The sequence below is a fragment of the Rhincodon typus genome, chromosome 5, assembly GCF_021869965.1.
Source record: "Rhincodon typus isolate 14 chromosome 5, sRhiTyp1.1, whole genome shotgun sequence".
Classification (NCBI taxonomy): domain Eukaryota; kingdom Metazoa; phylum Chordata; class Chondrichthyes; order Orectolobiformes; family Rhincodontidae; genus Rhincodon; species Rhincodon typus.
Genome location: NC_063336.1, coordinates 35,565,060 through 35,581,953, shown reverse-complemented (window position 1 = coordinate 35,581,953; position 16,894 = coordinate 35,565,060). Strand labels below are relative to the sequence as shown.

Here is a 16,894-nt window from a genome sequence, read left to right as displayed (position 1 = left end):
CTTCTGTTTTTGTTCCAACTATAAATGCAATTTAGTACTTATTAATCGGCTATGAAGTTTGCATGTTAACCATAAATTTTTTAGGTTTGTTCAAAAACAAGTCTTCATTTTCACAATGTAGGAGCAAAATACTCAGATATTGGTATCTGTACTGAAAACAAAACATGCTGGAAATCACAACAGGTCAGGCAGCATCCATGGAGAGAGAGCGAGCTAATGTTTCAAGTCTAGATGACTCTTCATCAGCTCTGATGAAGAATCATCTCGACTCGAAATGTTAGCTTGTTCTCTCTCCATGGATGCTGTCTGACCTGTGATTTCCAATGTTTTTTTTCAATCTGCAGTTTCACTGTTCCACCACTGTGCTTAATCTTTTTTTGATGTTCTTCTACGTTTTGCCAAACTATTTTGGGGTAATAGCAGGACCTATTTCAATGAAATACTACAGGCATTGACTGAAAATTTACAAAAATACTATGTCATCCAAATGACACTGCCATTTAATGCCCAAATCAGCCAGGAACCCATGGCATGGAAGAGAGATGCCAGCAATTGATTGTCACAAGTTTCCAGACAATTTGTATCACTGTTAGCTTCTGAAAATGTCATCTTGATTTTGACTTCTCCCTCAGTTTCATGAAGTTACCATACTTTTGCACTTCAATGGCTCATTAAGACTTGGATCTGGGATAAGTTTAAATAGTGCAAGTGCCATTAATGGCTTGATAAATGTTAGTAACTGTCAATCACCCACCCTCTGCCCAGAAAGTGAGCACCAGGTGAAATGTGGAGTCTTATCCCTTCTCTAGCAAATTGTTGAGTTTAAAAATGGTGATTTTTTTTTTTTTTTTTTAAATTCCTTGTTTGTTTCTTTTCTGTCAGCCCAAACATATTTTTTCCCTCCTTGTTATTTCAGTACCTGAGTGCGCATTGAATTTTCCCCTCATCCCCAGTCATTTCTCTATTTACTTCTCAGATTTTCTCATGTCATTGGTTCAGAAGATACATTCTAGATACTGTTCATCAAGCTCCAGATGCCCTAGTGCCTTTCCTTTGCCGCTACTAGCTTGCAGTAACCTGTGGGAAAAACCGTTCTCCATTCTTTTTGTTTGAATAGTGCAGGAGAAGGTCTAACAGGCTACAACGCAAGTTGTCCTACTGCAGGAAATTAAATCTGTTGAATTTTTCCATATGCAATAGTGGACTCTGGGACTGCACTAATGAATTACACAGCACTCTGTTGAGCTCTGGAAGGGGTCTCTAAGACATTCGCATACATATGCAAACAGTTCACAGAGACCAGGCAAGACACACACATTATGGGCAGGAAGGAACAAAAAAGTTAGTGAAGCACAGTTCTGGCACCATTCTGGATTACAGGCAATGATGAATTGATTGCCTTCAGTCCCTTCCAATTCCTTTCTACTCTTTGGGGATGTGAGGTTGTGGACACTCAATTTCTGAATCTTTCATTCAATGTCAGTGTCTCTGAAGGTGGTTTTTCCCCTTTGCCTTTGAAGAGGGGACTTTGCAGAGAGACAGTAGCTTTCTCCACTTACAGAAGGGAGAGATTTTACAAGCTGGATGTTTCTGCTGTACTGTCTTGACACAACACTAGCCAATCACCCAGGAATCAATCAAAATGTTGTTAGTATGCTGAACACTCCTGAACACAACACAATTGGTTCTGGTTGAAAAAAAATCAAAAATCTGTCAATTGGCAAAGCACCCTTGAACAAACAAACACAAATCTGAGATGTTTAGCATCCTTCCCCACTACTTGAAGGTACCATTGTAGATAATCCCACAGTGAATTTCAATAAGTCATTGTTTTAAATCCGCAACATCGTCTTCCACAGTGCTTTAGTTTAAAGCAGAATCTTTTCCCGTTTGTTAATCTACATCCAAAGAATAAATGTGGTCCTTGTGCTTTGGATACGTGTCTAAAGTAACCCCCTCCCCTATATGTCCTCATGTCCATTGGATTAAGTAGCATCCAGATAAATTTTGTTGCACAATGTTTTACAATGTAAGAAACACAAGTTATCTTTCTAATAAACTAAAACTGTGCTCTTTCTGAAGAGTTACAAAAGGAAACCCGGTCATACAGATGCCGAAAGAACAGTGGGTGATCACAATGAACGTGTGAGCAAGCGACTGAAGATGGTGGAAGCCAATATTGCGGCCCAACAGGACGTGGCCCAGTCAGAACAAAAAGTGATGGAGGCAGATGTTTATGAACATATCAAAGAAGGCGGTGAATCCTTTGATGCTCAAACATTTGGTGAGTTCAGAATTATTCAAATTCAGAAACCAGTGAAAGAGAATCTTTGACTCCATGTACATCTTTCTCTTGAATACATTTTGTGATTGAGACAATGTATCACCTTATTCTAATCTTACAAATTGCTCATTTTAGATGTAGCCACAGCAGAGCAACAAAATCCAAGTGGATCACAACAGGAAAAGGAGATCAAAGAAGAGACTGAATCTGTTGAAATGGAAACTGATCAGGAAGAGGAATTGCAAAGTGTGGATGTACAAGAGCTGAAGCCAGAGAAAAAGTTCTCATCTATAAATGCGCCAGGTAGTTAGACACACAACTATAGTATACAAGGGGTCCCTGACTTATGAACATCTAACTTACAAATGCTTGTACTTAGAAACCGATCCCATACATGGTTTAAAATTTAAAGGGCCAACATATAAACATTTCCTGTACTTATGAATGGCTGCTTTCCATTGTCCTGAATTGCAGTCTGACTTGCAAATGATCTGTAGAACCAAACCCATTTGCAACCCGGGGAATGCCTGTACACTGTAATTTCAAATTTTATTTTACTTTTAATGCAAACTAACAAGCCAGCATCCAAATTTCAAGATATGACCTGATGCACTGAAAATCATGAACCATGACGTAGCTAGGTAGGAGAGTATGTTGTGAAGAGTCTATTAGGAGATACAAGATGATTATAGATAAGTTAAATGAGTGGGCAGAAATCTGGCAGATGGAGTACAGAGTGGGAAAATGTGAAGTTGTTCTCTTTAAGCAGAGAACTACTCAAAAGCAGAACAACTGAAGAATTCTGAGGTGCACAGGGTTCTAGGTGTTCCAGTGCATGAGTGACATAAAGTTAGTATGCAGTCACAGCGAGTAATTAAGGCAGCTAATGGAATGCTACCTTTTGTTACAAAAAGAATCAAATACAAAAGAATGTTACACTGCATTACACAGGCATTGGTGAGAGTACATCCCAAATACTGCGTGCAGCTTTGCTCGCCTCTTTTAAGTCACAATGGAAATACATTTGTGTTGGTTGAACGGTGGAGCAAGTTTGAGGGGCCAAATAGCCTATTTCTGCTATTAATTCCATTCGTTACTATGACATTGTTGCACTGAAACTATGAATTTGCTTTTTTTTAAAACTATAACTAGTGATTATGACAACTGGGGATTTAGAGCATTGTTAGTTGCTAACTTGGCTGGCCCAATTTTGGTGTTGTCCAATAATCTCCTCCTAAAATCTCATTTTTGTATGAAATCCAATGTGCAGAACATGAGTCAATTTCATCAATAGAAAAAGAAGTTAAATATTCAATAATCGTTGACCATTAAATTCGGTGGATGTCTAGCAAGACTTGGGGATACAAGTCCATAGATCTTTAAAAATATAAACGGTACAAAAATAATTGAGAAGGCTAATGTAATGTTGGCCTTTATAACTAGAGGACTGGAACATAAGGATCCATAAGTGATATTGCAGTTATACACAACCCTAGTTAGACCTCATTTGGAGTACTGGGAGCAGATCTGGGCACCACACTTTAGAAAGAAAATATTGTTCTTGGAGGAAGTACAACATAGGTTTACAAGAATCATACCTGGACTTCAGGGGTTAAGTTATGAGGAGAGATTACACAAATTTGGCCTGTCTTCTCTAGAATTTAATAAGTTAAGGTGTAATCTGATCGAAGTCTCCAAGATATTAACAGGAAAAAACAGGGAAGATAAAGATAAACTAATTCCACTGGTTGGGGTTTCTAGAACTAGGAGGCATGGTCTGAGAATCAGGGACAGATTGTTCAGGAGAGATGTTAAGAAGCAATTCGACACACAAAGGATGGTAGATATTTGGAACTCTTCCACAAATTGCAGTGGATGCTGGATCAGTTGTTAGTTTTGAACCTGAGATAGATACATTTTTGTTAAGCAAGGTATTAAGGCATATGGACCAAAGGCAGGTATATCGAGTTAGGCCATAGATCAGCCTTGGTCTCGTTGGCAAAACAGGCTTAAGGGGCTGCACTGCCTACTCCTGTTCCTATGTTCCGTATTAATTTATGTGTTGCCTTATTGTTATGAGTTTGTGTGCAAAATGGCTATTGGGTTTTTTTTACATTGTTAACTCCTCTTGAAAACCACTTCATTGGCTGCAAATTATTTTTGGCTGTCAAGAACTGTGAAAATCTAAGGCTTTTAAGATCTAGTTTAAACTTTTAAGTCAGTTGAAACCTATCTGGTATGTTTGCAGGATCCGACAGCAATCTTGAAGGAGAGTTTCAGCTTCCCAAACCTGAAGAGGTGGATGCTGCAAGAGATGACTCGGAATCAGAAAATGAAGAGATTCCTGAAAGGAGCAGAGAGTCTACCATTCACACCAAGCATGATCTGCTAACTGAGGACTTTGAAAAAGTATGAAAGTTTACAGATAAAAGCAGAAAGTGCTGGAGAAACTCAGCAGGTTTACCAGCGTCTGTGGAGAGAGAAACAGAATTAGCATATCAAGTGCAGTAATGGTTCATATATGAAGGGGGCTAGAAAATGATTTTGGTGCTGTTGCAAAAGCGGCAGGGAAAGCAAATATTTTTATATTTGTGTATTATTTTATACTTCTTCTTTCATTGGACTTTAAGCTTAACTCGGTTTCCCTCTTCGCAGAGACTGCCAGACCTGCTGAGTTTCTCCAGCACTTTGTTTTCATTTCACATTTCCAGCATCCACAGTACTTTGCTTTTATTTTTATAAAAGTTTAGCACCTTTCCATTCCGTAAACATAAAGCTGAAAAAGAAGATTTTTGAATAATGGTCATTTGATGGAGCATGGTTTTGGATTGTATGGCAAATAAGCATAAAGCACAGGCTGCTACTTTAATGTTATACTGCTAAATAAATTACTTTAGGAAGAAAAGGGATCATAGTACATTATTGATCTATAAGATGTGGAGAAAAATCTGAAGTGATAGTTTTCAACCATGAGTTCCTAAACCAAACTGAGCCTTTGAGAAATTGATGGCCTTGGCATGAGGGAAATTCAGGTGGTTTTGGGTATTGGATTAGGCATCAACCTCATTGCAGCTGCTTTTTGTGAACCCATTGGCAAATGGTGAGCACGCAGAGGGATCAAAAAGATGTGGGGAAATGATGGTGTGACACATGGTCTGTATTTAGTTGTCACTGAGATAAATATATTCACATTTTACAAAACAGCAGTATACCACAAACTAGTTAATGGACTCTGGAAATAGAAGAGAACCCTGCATACTCCTTTGCCTACACATTCTTGTTCAATCCAAATAAGGTCTTAACATTTACACTTTACCACCAAGGAGAATTCACGGTTGCAATCCGGTGCAGGTAGCGAATGAATCACTACCAGTATGTTTGGCTATGCCTTTGTGTTCTACCATTTTCTAGTTAAGGGACACAGTTTGTTTTCCAGAGAGTTGTTCCTGACCCAGCACAACTACGTAAGCAGCTGGAAGAGCAGCTGGATGCTTGGCGAAATGAGAAGTCTGGAAGTCCAGAAGAGGTAAGCAAAGGACGAAAATTAAGGAATTGTCTAATAAAGGGAGGAGAAGATTTTTATTTTAAAGACCGAAGGCAGATTCATTTTTAAATTCTTAATCAGTAAAACGGCACATTTTGAAAATGTGTTGTGGACATGTGCCCCAGATTTCTTTTTTTTTCCTCTCCCTTTTAAAGCATGTTAAGACTGATGGGAAGTGAAATCGAATCACAGCCCTTTTAGCATGTTCTACGCACTATTGTGTTCAAATGAGCCAAATGTTCCAACAACTGACAATCACAGTCTGATTGCCACTCTGCTCCTTTTCTCCTCCACTTTCCTAGATCTCCATTTTTCGGGCCCAACCTTCTGATTTGGGCCTCTGAAGAAGTGCACAGCATACTTGTTCAGGGAGCTTTCTAACACAGCAGAAGATCACTGCCAGAGGCCAATCCTGTCCCCCCCCTCCCCCTTTTACTGTAGTAGCTGTTGTATTCTGGAGTTTAAAGGGCATAAGACACTTGGGCAAGATAAGGAGAGGCTTTTAAGTATGCAAGGTGAGTGGGTGAGGGTTTAGGGTAGCTCAGGATTGTCATTTTGGGTCGGCTAGAGACGGCTGGATTTTAGGTCGGGTCGTCAATAGTGAGTCAGGATGTCAGTTGTATAGTTGCACAGAAGTTGGAGCACATTCTCAGAGGGTTCCAGATACAAGGTAATCACTCACTGGAAACATAAACTGCCTGAGCATTTGGGAGGTAGGTGTGTATTGAGAATTCCCAGTGATCCTGTAGTGCATCTTTCATGGTATGCTGCTGTAATACAGTCTTCCAATGTATTTTGGTCAATTATTATCTGAATAAATTAATCCAATCAAGAAAAGTTTCAAGAAATATAGAAATATTGAGCACTGTTATGTTGTTGAAACTCAAGATTGGTGAAAGCTGAAGGGTAATGTAACTGCTTTAACTTCAATAACCCCCATCCAACCACTCGTGGATAATTAGGTCCTAGATGTGAGCCCCTCTCTACCAAGTTAGCTCCTTGCGGAAACAATTTTTAGAGAGGATGCTTAAGCTAGCTTGGGCACAGAGAGGTAAATAGGGTAGGCTCTTAAAACAAGGAACAGTACAGCACAGGAACAGGTCCTTTGGCCCACCATATCTGTGCCGACCATGATGTCATTCTAAACTGATCCCATTTGCCTGCACATGATCTGTATCCCTCTGCTCCCTGCCTGTTCACATGTCCGCCGAAATGCCTCTTAAACATTGCTATTCTATCTGCTTCTACCACTGCCCCGGCAATGTGTTCCAGGCACTTAACACCCTTATGTTTTAAAAGGAAAAACTTGCCTCACACACTTCCGTTAAACCTTCCCTCTCTTATTTGAAACAATGCCCTCTAGTATTTAATATTTCCACCCTGGGAAAAATAGTCCAACTGTCCACCCTGTCCATGCCTCTCAGATAATTCTTTCAGGTCACCCTTCAGCCTCCAATGCTCTAGCAAATCAGTCCAAGTTTGTCTGAACTCTCCTTTTAGTTAATACATTCTAATCCAGGCAAAATCCTGACAAACCTCTTTTGCATCCTCTGAAAAGCCTCCACATCCTTCCTACTGTGTGGCCTAACATTTTCCACTGATTCATGTTGAATAGCTCCAAACAGCATAGAGCCCAGTAATCGTGATCACCATTGACGTTGCTCTGATCCTAGCTGATGTTACTAGTGGACAAGTCAGATCTCAGATTAAAATCATTTACATAAAGCATGGTAAAATACAATACAATCTATCCAAATATCACCACTTTATAGTACTCAAATATTGGAGAAAATTCATTACCTTCTCTATAATATCTGTACTTTAGATGTAACTGTTTGTTTCTTTCAGTTCCCAGTTTTGAGAGATTAATAACGTTTTACTTGATTAGTCACACAACTGAGCTTAAATTTTCTTAACTTCAAATAATCTATTCTACCCACACACTTCTGATCTGGAACTTTCAAACTAAAACCCTTACATTGAGGTAACTAATTTCATAACTTTTTTGAACTTTCTCCTTTCTCTGGGAGAAACTCTTTTATACATCCAACTTCAACCAGAACTTCTGCAAACTCTGAGGGGCCTGGAACTTTCCAAGCTTATTAATTTTGCACCAAAGCAAAATGAATTTTTGATTCTTCTATCTGAAAGCAATCTCCACACTGTGATGCTTTTCGATGTGTACTTTGTCTGCTCATGAAACACTCCCACTGCCAAGAAATTCCCATTACCACTTCAGAAAGCCTGCAAGTCGATCATTAAACCCTAAAATTCACACGCCATTAGTTTAAGATCCAAGCTCTAAAATAATTGATATTAAAATACGTACAAACCACACAACTTGCATCACAATAAGCATACCTGAATCTATTGGTGGGTAGGTTGGCCACTCAGAGGGAATTTTGGGAGGTTGCTGGTCATTTGGTGCTATACTAAATTGAAATGCTCCACTTAAGAGGAAGGGTAGGGAGAGAGATGTAAATGGTACTGTTCAGAATAAATTAGTTCAACAAAATTTTTCACTTGGTTGTCTGTTTGAAAAGATTTTTCATTCACTGTGCCACAAAATATGCAGATTTCTTCTATGACAGCTCAACTGGAGGAATTCAAAATTACAAGACATAAAAGTTTTGAGTTCTTAAATTTTTTATAAATTCACTTTTATTAGTCTGTGGTGCCATTGCATACCATGGGTAGCAGAAGTGAAGTTTGTTCTACAGTTTGCATCTTCAAGCTCTAAATATTGTTTGTGGGATGTCTGTTATAGATGCTCTGATATACAATCATGTGAATTAGGAGCCAATATAGGCCATTTGATCCCTCCAGTCTGTCTGTTCTTGTCATTCATTTAGACTATGACCTCAATTCCACATTCCTGCACAATACTCATGACTACCTCTGAGGGGAAAAAATACCCTTCTCATTCCAGTCTTGAATAAGAGTCCCCTTGTTTTTGAAATGTCCTCCAGTTCTACAATGTTGGATTCTAACAGTAAAGTTTGGAATATCATGGAAGACTGAGTTGTTGATCCTTAGGACATTCCCATGTCTGCAATCACATATGAACCCAATTCTGTAGAACTGATAACCTGCCAATATTGGGAACAAAATTGCTGAATTTTTTTCCCACTACACTTGATTCTTTTTTCCCATATTTATTTTTGTTACTATCAGGAGAAAGCTGCTGCTGAGATGTGGCAGCAGTACCAGGCCTTGACAGCTCCCCTGTCACAGCAACTATGTGAACAGCTTCGGCTTATATTAGAACCCACCCAGGCAGCTAAACTCAGGTCAGTGTACTCGTCACTGTTTTCTGTTAATGTGGAAATTGCAAGGTTGTTTTTAGTCACAGGGTAATAATGGAATCAACATAACTGATGATAAGCAATTTAAGATTACAGATGATCGAATTAGAATCTAAAATTAGTTCTAAAATTGTAATTAGCTTTTCCTCCTCCTGATCTTTTGTGGACCGCAGATGTGGATTTCTCAAACACCAAAGCAAGTGTGGAGTAGACCCTGATAATTATTATTTAGTGTCTTTAATTCTTACAGGACAATGCTTTATTTCTCAAATTAAAAGGTTTCAGAATGTAACTTTAAATGATTCCCATTCCTGCTTTCTCTCATAGATTATAGTGTATGATGATATAGGTACTCGAAGAGACTAACCCTTCGTGTTTAAGATAAATCTCCAGAATAGAGCTTCCACTGTGTATTTGTTAAATAGAGATTTCATTTTATAAAAGACCCAAGGAGCTATTGTTTTGTGTACAGCATTCGTGCTTTCCACTAATTTATTCAACTGAAGTAACATTACTCACTTCTATTTAATTTGTCTTTTGTTACCCATTACATTGTTAAACATCTGGACCAAGATTGAAGTTTGATATTACCTCTCAGTGAGAATCCATTCAGTTTCTCTAGGTGGCCACCAAGTCCTTTGCTTGATTTAAAGGAAGTGATTTGTCCAGTCAGTTGGTCCAAATTCTGTTATAATGACAACAGAAGTGTCAGCATTTGCTATATTATCCTGTGAAATCAATAGCAACCTCTGCCATCTTCATATGTATAATTAAACATGAAATTCAGAAGTTACTGTCAGTGATGACAGCAATCTTTATTAAGTCATTGAACTGATTAAATTCCACTTTTGTGCTGTGAAGATGCTGTGTAAAATCCCCTAAGAGTTACACTTCCCTACAAAAAAGAAGTGTAACTGGGGTTTTAATGACATAATAAGTTACATTTACTTCTGAATAACTTTGCTGAAACTGGAGAACTAACTTTATATTTTTTAAATTTTAAATTGGGTGATTTTTTTTTTTGATATTTCAGTTCAAAATAACTCCACAGAGGCCAGTATCCCCAGTAACCAAGTCACCCTTTATTTACACATGGACAGTTCTTGACACTGATCCAATTCCCTCAGAGCCAGTTCTCTGAGTGAACAGGATGTCTGAACACTTGTTCTTATCTGTCAGCCAGGGCTCCCTGATTGATTGGACTACATCAACAGCCCCAATCAGGGAACTCATTCTGTGAGGTACACCTGGCTGACCGTGTTACAAACACTACACAGTATCTACATATACTCCAGTTGTATCTTGTTCTCTAAAATGTATAGGAAGTAAATCATAGTCTGCTTTTTTTTCTTTCTGGTTTGCTGTCTAAGAGAATTCTTCAATGCAAGATGCTGTTTATTTTGTTTTCTGACATTACTATTGCTTGACATCTGCTGAGTCCCTTGACTAGGCACTAGATTTAAATTAATGTCAGAATAGATGGAACTCATTCCATAGAAATCACCAGAGCCTAGTTATTTATACGTATAAAAGATCATGGATAGCTGGGTATGTGACATCTGTCGAACAATAGTCATATAAAACAGTTCCTTTATTTTACAGAGATCTGTCAGTACTATTTTAATTTCGTTTATTGTTCATTAAAATTTTGAGAGGAATAAAGTGGCATAATTATGTCTTTTTCCCCACTTACAAATGTTTGTACACAGAGGTGATTATCGAACTGGAAAGCGATTAAACATGCGAAAGGTCATTCCCTACATTGCCAGCCAATTTCGTAAAGATAAAATCTGGCTTCGCAGAACAAAACCAAGCAAGCGGCAGTATCAGATTTGTCTGGCTATTGATGATTCTTCTAGTATGGTTGACAATCATTCCAAACAGGTATGTTGTTAGAAAGTTAAATGTGAAGTTGCAGAATTGCAAACAGAATCAGACATTCATGAGTTCAGAGAATTTAATGACCTGTGACCTATAGTAGTACAGATTCTTTCAAATTCATTTCCACCCATAGCATTTGACTGTAAATATACTGCATATACTCATGTAAAAGTTGAGATTTTTTATGACTATTTTTAAGGTTAAATTTATGGGGTTGACTATTATATGGATACTACTTTTGAGGGGCTGAAATTCATGCTACAGTCCAAAATACCATATCATTAGCAAAAGCCCAATTAATCTCTAAGTGAATAAAGTAAAAAAAACACAATGAATTATGGTAATTACTGGATAAAGACAATGATACAAAAGTGAATTAGTAAGCTTTTATTTATACATACAAAAAGTGAAGTAGAAATATAATACGCCTTTAAATTACAATTACGTGGTATATCTTAAGCATTTCAATTACAAAAGTTCATTAAAATCCTGTAAAATCACACTGTTTGACATCTTCAGCACCGAATAAAGCTTCATAATCATCAATGACTTTCAGTTTAAATGCTGCTGTATATTTTTTGTTTTCTCTGGAGAGCATTTTTACACAAAATGATGAAGAAGTTTCAAAACCTCAACTAGGTATATGACTGTATTCCACGAGTGCCTGACTCTGACCTGGTGCATCTTAAACTTTTTTCCATTTTCGTTGTTTTCTCTCGTCTACTGTTGTTTCAGTTTTCAATCTAACGTTTTAAGCCTTTATTTCTGGTAAAGAAAAGTGGTCAGGCATTTGACTCTTATGCAGTCTCACTGATCATTTCCTCATCATAACATTTATGTACAGGATAATACCTTGACTCTCAAATGTTGATCCATTATCTGTGATGAACTAGGGTTGACTTTTACATGAGGTCAACTTTTACTTGAGTGTATATGGTATACATAATATATACACTGTTTATCACATGGAATACCATGTTTCCTTAATTTAAAGCACATTTCTTGGCCCCTTTTGAAACTGCCTCCATACATTTAAATATTCCTGCTGCCATGTCCAGTAAAGCAGCTGTTTTGGATATTCTGTCCAAAGAAAAAAAATGATATAATATTTACGTAAGGTAGATCAGCAGTTTGTTCCTCCTAATAGCTGGGTTAGTAACCGGTGTGATATTGAAGTAAAGCTGCCAGGAAAATGTCAAGATTTGATCTTTGATTTGTGTTGTATTAGCTCATCTGCTCTATGGTTGCACAAGTGTGGTGCTGTTAGTAGCAAGATTAAATAGATGCAAAATTGACCAGTGTTTCCATGCCTGATAGCTATCCAATAAAGGTCTGGAAAAGAAATTTATAACTGTATGGATAAGTTATTGTTCAACTGTAATTCTGACTTGATCAAAAATGCCGCCATCGTTCATTATAGACACAAATGCAATGGATTCTCTGCAAATAAAGTTAGGTTCCACGAGGGACAATTAGAATCAAGCTTTTGTAAAATGCTTCAATTTCTTGATTTATTTTGGAGTTTTGAATTGCCAAGTTAGTTTGACCAACTCCACGAATATCCTAACATGCTCGTGTGTTTGTTTTTATTTCTTGTAGCTAGCCTTTGAATCATTGGCTGTGATTGGAAATTCACTGTCACTTCTAGAGGTGGGACAGGTTGCCGTGTGTAGGTAAGCATAAATGAAAACAAGGTGGTTGATGTCAACAGGCATTTGTACTTGTAACTTATTGAAGACATTAAAAACAGAAATTACTGGTTACACCCCATCTCAAAAGACAGTTGACTTTTTTCAGGTTGATAACAACATTTTTAATTGGACTAGTAAAAGGTGGTGATTTAATCCCCTTGTTAAGGGTGTATTGAATACTACATTGTAGGGATATGTCTATTATGTTTTTATGTATGATGACTTCTGAGAGTAACAGTGCTCATCCTCCCTGCATCATTTGCAGCATTTTAATGTTACAGATTACTTGTAAATTATTTTCTTTTGTCTCAAAAATCAAGTCTTAATGCTCTATGTTAAATCTCTGACAGGTGATGATAATGAGAGAACTATGTGTTTTATATGGTCTAGGACGCTAGAACACGTTTTTGAGTAGGCTTCTGCCTTGGATATTTAGTTTCTTCTTTGGACACAAGTACAAATCTGAGTCCAAACTGTGGTCAAAGTAGTTAATTTTTTAAAATTGACTTTATGGTTCAAGTTTCTTGCTCAAATTGCTTTGCATTAAAAATATAGTTTGTAAACCATCTCAATTGAATTGTACTTCAGAATTGTTATTGCTTTATTCATGCACTAAGAAGTATTTTGAAATAATTCCAAGGAAGCAGATATCCTGTCACCAAGTCACCCTTTGTTTACATGTGTACAGGACACAAGCTCTGACCCAGTCCCTATAATGAAGAGACTCTGAATCTCCTGTTTATATCTGTCAGCTAGGGTTCCCTGATTGGAGTTGTTAACCTGGGCCAATCATGGATCTCATAGTCAATGAGATCCATCTGGCACTGGTTCCAATCAGTGTATATTTGTCAATTTTACTCTATTTAGTAATACAACTAAATTGATTTATCACTTAAAGTAATCATTTTAGCTGAATATATTGTTCATTACCTTTTGAGTAATCTGATTTTAAATAACTCAAAATGATCTCAAAATATCAATACAGACCAATTTATTCACTTCATTAGTACGCAGTTGTCAGTTTCTTAGCAGACATCTATTGGTGCTTTGGAAAGATGCCTATTAGTGCCATTGCACTTTAAATAAAAACATACATTTTAAGAGTCTCTTCAAAGTCCCTCAAACAGACACAATTAATGCAAACCTGCACGATAATCTGGCAAATGAAGTGCAACATGAAAAAGTCCAATTGTCCATTTTGGCAGAATGAATAAAAAAGAAACATATTATCTAGACGGTTATATATTGGAACGAGATCTGCCACAGATGGCTCATATGCAGGTGCAGCAAGTAATCAGGAAAGCTAATATGATATCTTATATTGTGAGGATAATCGATGCAAGAGAATGGAAGTTATGCTTAAGTAGTACAGGGTATTGGTGAGACCACATCTGTTTGCAGTACTGGTCACCATACTTATGGAAGGATTTATTGTGATGGAAGCAATTCAGAGACAGTTTATTAGACGAATACCTGGACTGAGCGGGTTGCCTTATGTGGAAAGGCTGGACAGACTAGGCCAATATCTTCTGGAGTTTAGAAGAGTCAGAGGTGACTTAATTGAAACATATAAGATCCTGAGGGGACTTGACCGGGTGGCTGATGAAAGCATGTTTCCTCTTGCAGGAGAGTCTAAAACTAGGGGGTCATAGTTTAAAAATAAGGAGGCACCCAGTTGAAACAAATGAAGAAACGTTTTTTTCCTGAGGTCCGAGTGTCTTTAGAATTTGCTTCTTGAAAGGCAGTGGATGCTAAATCTTTAAATATTTTTAAGCCAGAGTTAGCTAGGTTCTTGATTACCAAGGGGGTGAAAGATTATCGGGAATATGCAACAGCATAGAGTTAATGTTAAAATCAAATCAGCCATGTTCTTATTGATTGGCCAAGCACGCTGTTGGGACGCAGTGGCCTATTGTTGACTCTGGTTCGTATCTTTGATTATGTGGGTCGGGCTGGTTTCCCAGCATAATATCTTTTAAATTGGCACAAAAACTTGAAGGTCTTGATTTGTACTTGAAATCCCCAATATTTTGCAGATGTTTTGCCAACTTTCAAATGAATTGCATGCAAAATAACAGTACAGCCTAGTGGAAACTCAAAACCAAAGTCCAACATTTGTATGTTGCATATGCACCTATAAATGTTACAGATTTCTTGTAACCTACCATTACCATGAAAAATCTATCCCGTTTCATTATGTCTTATGATTTTCATGTTTGTTCTGATCTTGATTTTGACAGAGTGTCGGGTGTTTCTTTTTAAACATACTTGCTATTTCTTGAGAGACTTCAGTGCTGTTATTTGACACATTCTGGTACCATGTTATTTGCTGTCTCACCAAAGTTGTGTTCATGGTTGTCAATTTTCTTGCATGTTTACACTGTCCTTGTTAACATTCTTGTTAACTAACTTCCATCCTCTTGTCAATTGTTAGCTTTGGAGAGAATGTCCAGTTGCTGCATCCATTCCATGAGCAATTCAATGATCGGTCAGGAGCAAGAATACTGAGGAGCTGTCAGTTCCAACAGAAGAAAACTAAGATAGCTCAGGTTGGTGCTCATACTAATAGTAATTGTTTACAAGAAGCAATGTATGCTAAGCAAAAGTGTGTGTTTGTGTTTATTTAAGTTTTATATGGAGGATGTAGCACAGTCTAAATTGTTACAAAGTAATAATAACTTGTTTTGCCTCCTCAGCACTAGGGCCGATTTATAATTCCTCTCTTCTGCAGCTAAAGTCACAGTCTTTGGAAGAGATTGTTGGGTGGGGAATTAGACCATTTTGTAATAGTATTAATTTGTCAGTATTATCGTAAATTAATTGGTTTGAGCATCTTAAACCATTGTATGAATGATGGAGATATCTTATAATCTCATTTTCTAAATCAAACAATAATAATTAATGCAGTTATAAGACTAATCAGACAAAATTTTCGTTGAGAAAATAAATACATTGAATGAGAATTGAGCTAAAAACTGAAAATTTCATCCCTTGGATCATACTTGCTTGCACTTTTCCATCGTCATATTTTGTGAAGGATAGAGTAATGCTGGTAATTCTGATTTCCAACTTCTGTTGCAGTTTCTGGAATCTGCTGCCAACATGTTTATTGCAGCACAGGACCAGTCCCAGTTGGGAAAACCAGGTCAGAGTTTTAACACTAATTTATTACTTGCTGTCCACATTCAAGAAGCCTTCTACACTTCTGTGCCACAATCATATTATTAGATATGCGAAAGACAGTTCTTTTTTGCCAACTCGCACTGTAAATGTCGAACAATGAACACGCTGCACTAAACCTCACTAAGACGTCTGGGCTTTTCTGAAAGATGCACTGAGAAATTATACCAAAGTCTTGTGCATTTTCTTGTACAGGTGAAAATATTGAAGGGTATAGGTTGAGTACTCTGTGTTTTGATTCAGATTAACTGTGCAGGTGTTACTGTGCTCTCAAGCTAAAAGTTAGCTCTGTTCTGAGGCTTCAATTTGTAATTTTGCCTACCACTTTAAAGAACATGAAAATGCTATCTTCCCTGAGAGTGGAAGCATGGAACAAATTGAGCATTGATATCTACTTCCTGATCATCCTCAACTGAAAGTAAATGAATGCAGAATCCCGTCATCAAGGAATTAGTCATACTAACATTGTTGAATCTCACAGTAAGGTTCCAAATGAAGATTTATGATGGCAGTAAGCTATCACACCAGTTTTCAGGAAGTGCCCTGCGTGGTTTAAATGCCACGAGGAAAAAACAGTTTTTTTATAGGGATTCTGGCAGTGGTATGTTGAGATGACAGACGTGTTTTAATGGTTAGTGAGGCAAAAAGTTATTTTATGCGATGTTTTAAACTAGTACAATTTCTAAAAGAAAATTTGATTAGCCTTTTGTATATAAATTAAAGTGGTGAAATAAATCCCAGAATCGTGGAAATGTACACTTTTTTTGGCAGAAATAGCACAGTTACTGTTGATAGTGTCTGATGGACGAGGTCTGTTCTTGGAGGGGAAAGAGCGAGTTACAGCAGCTGTTGAGACTGCTCGACGCAGCAATATTTTTGTCATCTTTGTTGTGCTGGACAATCCTGACTCTAAGGTAAGAGCTATATAATTACTGGAAATAAACTCAAATTGCTCCCATTGAAAGCTTAGTGAATGAACTAATTGATTCTGTAGTTTGTATAATTCTAT

General features: G+C 37.4%; 1 protein-coding gene and 1 long non-coding RNA gene across 3 annotated transcripts in view; one reads left to right on the top strand and one right to left on the bottom strand.

The window, feature by feature from the left end:
• The window catches only part of LOC125483199, a 53,739-nt gene that overhangs the window by 31,368 nt on the left and 5,477 nt on the right, over nt 1-16,894 (bottom strand). For both annotated transcript variants that reach the window (XR_007262158.1, XR_007262157.1), the window contains exon 2: nt 9,725-9,818. This is a non-coding gene — a long non-coding RNA (uncharacterized LOC125483199). The remainder of the gene's footprint in view (nt 1-9,724; nt 9,819-16,894) is intronic.
• The window catches only part of mdn1 (midasin AAA ATPase 1), a 184,099-nt gene that overhangs the window by 166,333 nt on the left and 872 nt on the right, over nt 1-16,894 (top strand). Inside the window, exons 92-101 of the mRNA XM_048597433.1 lie at nt 2,083-2,284; nt 2,420-2,587; nt 4,533-4,693; nt 5,721-5,810; nt 9,003-9,118; nt 10,843-11,017; nt 12,614-12,687; nt 15,140-15,254; nt 15,787-15,850; nt 16,657-16,799. Of these exons, the coding sequence (XP_048453390.1) occupies nt 2,083-2,284; nt 2,420-2,587; nt 4,533-4,693; nt 5,721-5,810; nt 9,003-9,118; nt 10,843-11,017; nt 12,614-12,687; nt 15,140-15,254; nt 15,787-15,850; nt 16,657-16,799 (1,308 nt within the window). The remainder of the gene's footprint in view (nt 1-2,082; nt 2,285-2,419; nt 2,588-4,532; nt 4,694-5,720; nt 5,811-9,002; nt 9,119-10,842; nt 11,018-12,613; nt 12,688-15,139; nt 15,255-15,786; nt 15,851-16,656; nt 16,800-16,894) is intronic.